The sequence below is a fragment of the Cebus imitator genome, unplaced genomic scaffold (assembly GCF_001604975.1).
Source record: "Cebus imitator isolate Cc_AM_T3 unplaced genomic scaffold, Cebus_imitator-1.0 Scaffold552, whole genome shotgun sequence".
NCBI classification, from domain to species: domain Eukaryota; kingdom Metazoa; phylum Chordata; class Mammalia; order Primates; family Cebidae; genus Cebus; species Cebus imitator.
Window position 1 is genome coordinate 1,203,095 of NW_016107867.1, and position 2,293 is coordinate 1,205,387.

Here is a 2,293-nt window from a genome sequence, read left to right on the forward strand (position 1 = left end):
GAACGGCCGTGATTGGCCGGAGTTCTGGAGGCGGGGCTTTGAGCGTGGCGCTTGGGTTTTCGGTGCAATCGCGGCTGCAGCGGGTTTACGGCATGTCTGCGGCCGGTGGGGAGACTCCTGGGGACACAGGGGGCGAGGGCACTGCTGCTGCGGGTCGGTTCAGCTTCAGCCCGGAGCCCACGCTCGAGGACATGTAAGCAGGCCTGGCCCAGCTCGGGGTGGGGAGGTCATCCCTTTCTCCCGCGTTTTGGGGAGGGTTCCTCCACGTGGTTGGGAAGCGGGATGGCAGCAGGGCTCGGATCCAGGCTCTGCGAACTGTCCCCAGGCGAGCCTTCTTACCTTGTCTGCAAAATGGGCGCAGCGGTGCACACCTGAGGCAAGGGAAATTGGGTGATACCCCCGAGTGGTACTAGGAACGCCCTTCAACCTAGCTCTGGGAAGATATTGGCGCCCGATACCGCCTGTGGTCTGCAGGCGCTGGGGGTACGAGAGGGTCAAACGAAGTGCTGAGAGGTGGGAGACCTTATTTTTTGCTGGAGGAAGACAAGGAAGGCTTCTTAGAGGAAGTGCCTGTGGAACTACATTCTATAAGGGAAGTTGGATTTTGATGTGCGGGATTTCCAGGTGGAGGAAACTGCAGAAGTAGCAGCAGGAGATGGAAAAATGAAGAGGGTTTTGTTAGATTTGGCGAGATGTTAAGGGCGGCTCAGGGGCACGCCCATTTTATAGATGAGGGAACCAAGTTCCGGAAAGTGGACACGACCTGCCTAAGGCCATCCAATCAACTAATTTCAGAATCTCCTAGTCCCAGGCCCCCATTGCATACCACTGGGGTACCTGCCTCTGGCCCCTGCATCACCCTTTGTCCCTGAGACTTGGGCTTACATCCCTTTTTCCTATTTCAGCCGCCGCCTCCATGCTGAGTTTGCTGCTGAACGAGACTGGGAACAGTTCCATCAGCCTCGGAACCTCCTCCTGGCCTTGGTCGGGGAAGTGGGGGAGCTGGCAGAACTCTTGTGAGTTGATGGAAAGCTTCCTGGACGTGTCTATGTTGTGGGAGAGGGGAGGGGAACATTTATTTGGTCTTCAGACATTCATGGGTTCAATTTCCCTTCCTCATTGCAAGGCTCTTTGCTGGTGCCGAGGATGCAGAGAGAACTCACGGGTCCTGCCCTCTAGGGGCGCCCAGCCTCCTGGAAGAGAAAGGTGTGAGAGTAGCGGGCAGGTCCCGTTTTCTATCTAGGAACAAGTGGTGGAAACAACCCTTTTCCTTGTTTTTTTTGGAGACTCGCTCTGTCGCCCAGGCTGGAGTGCAGTGGCGCAATCTCAGCTCACTGCAACATCCGCCTCTCGGGTTCAAGCAATTTTCCTGCCTCAGCCTCCCAAGTAGCTGGGAGTGTAGGCACCCACCACCACACCTGGCTAATTGTTATATTTTTTTAGTGGAGACGGGGTTTCGCCATGTTGGTCAGGCTGGTCGAGTTCCTGACCTCAGGTGATCCACCTGCCTTGGCCTCCCAAAGTGTTGGATTACAGCCTGGCCCAACAACCCTTTTCCTTTGCCTCTGGGGCTGAAAGGAAGGTATTCTGTAGAGGACCTTCCTGTGGTATTCCAGACATGGGAAATACATTTGCAGAGACAGTGAGGGAAGAAAGGGCACATTCAATTCAGGGAGAATCTGATACTCCTTCAGTGTAAGCATCTCGGGAAAAATCAGGGATTTGGGATCTGTTTTCTCTAATGTGTACCAAGTGCCCAGCGTATTGTAGGCACTCAGTAGACATGTGTTGGATGAATGATAGGGTTGTGGAGGAGAGGGCTGGGAGATGAACCCACAAAGATGGGATTAGGGCTAGAGCGTGATGGAGAGTTTGGATATCGTGTAGATACTGGACCAGGTATCTATAGGGTAGATTGGATGAATCACTGAGAGAATGGGCAGGGGACACGGGAGAGTTGACTGGTGTAGACCAGGCAAGAGGCGATGAGGCCTAGACCAGGACAATCACAGGGAATAAAGGAAAATGGACACAGAGATATGTGTGAGGGCAAGTTATTTATTTATTTATTTATTTAAGACGGGGTTTCACCATGTTGGTCAGGCTGGTCTTGAACTCCTGACCTCAGGTGATCCGCCCACCTTGGCCTCCAAAGTGTGTGAATTACAGGCGTGAGCCACCACGCCCAGCCAAGTTATTTATTTATTACAGATTTTTATTTTTATTTATTTATTTTTTTTGAGATGGAGTCTCACTCTTGTTGCCCAGGCTGGGGTGCAGTGGCGCTATCTCA

General features: G+C 53.0%; 1 protein-coding gene across 1 annotated transcript in view; it reads left to right on the forward strand.

Annotated features, from left to right (window-relative positions):
• DCTPP1 (dCTP pyrophosphatase 1) overlaps window positions 1-2,293 on the forward strand; it is a 6,797-nt gene continuing 4,504 nt past the window's right edge. The window contains exons 1-2 of the mRNA XM_017515478.1: window positions 1-193; window positions 906-1,016. Of these exons, the coding sequence (XP_017370967.1) occupies window positions 93-193; window positions 906-1,016 (212 nt within the window). The 5' untranslated portion in view covers window positions 1-92. The remainder of the gene's footprint in view (window positions 194-905; window positions 1,017-2,293) is intronic.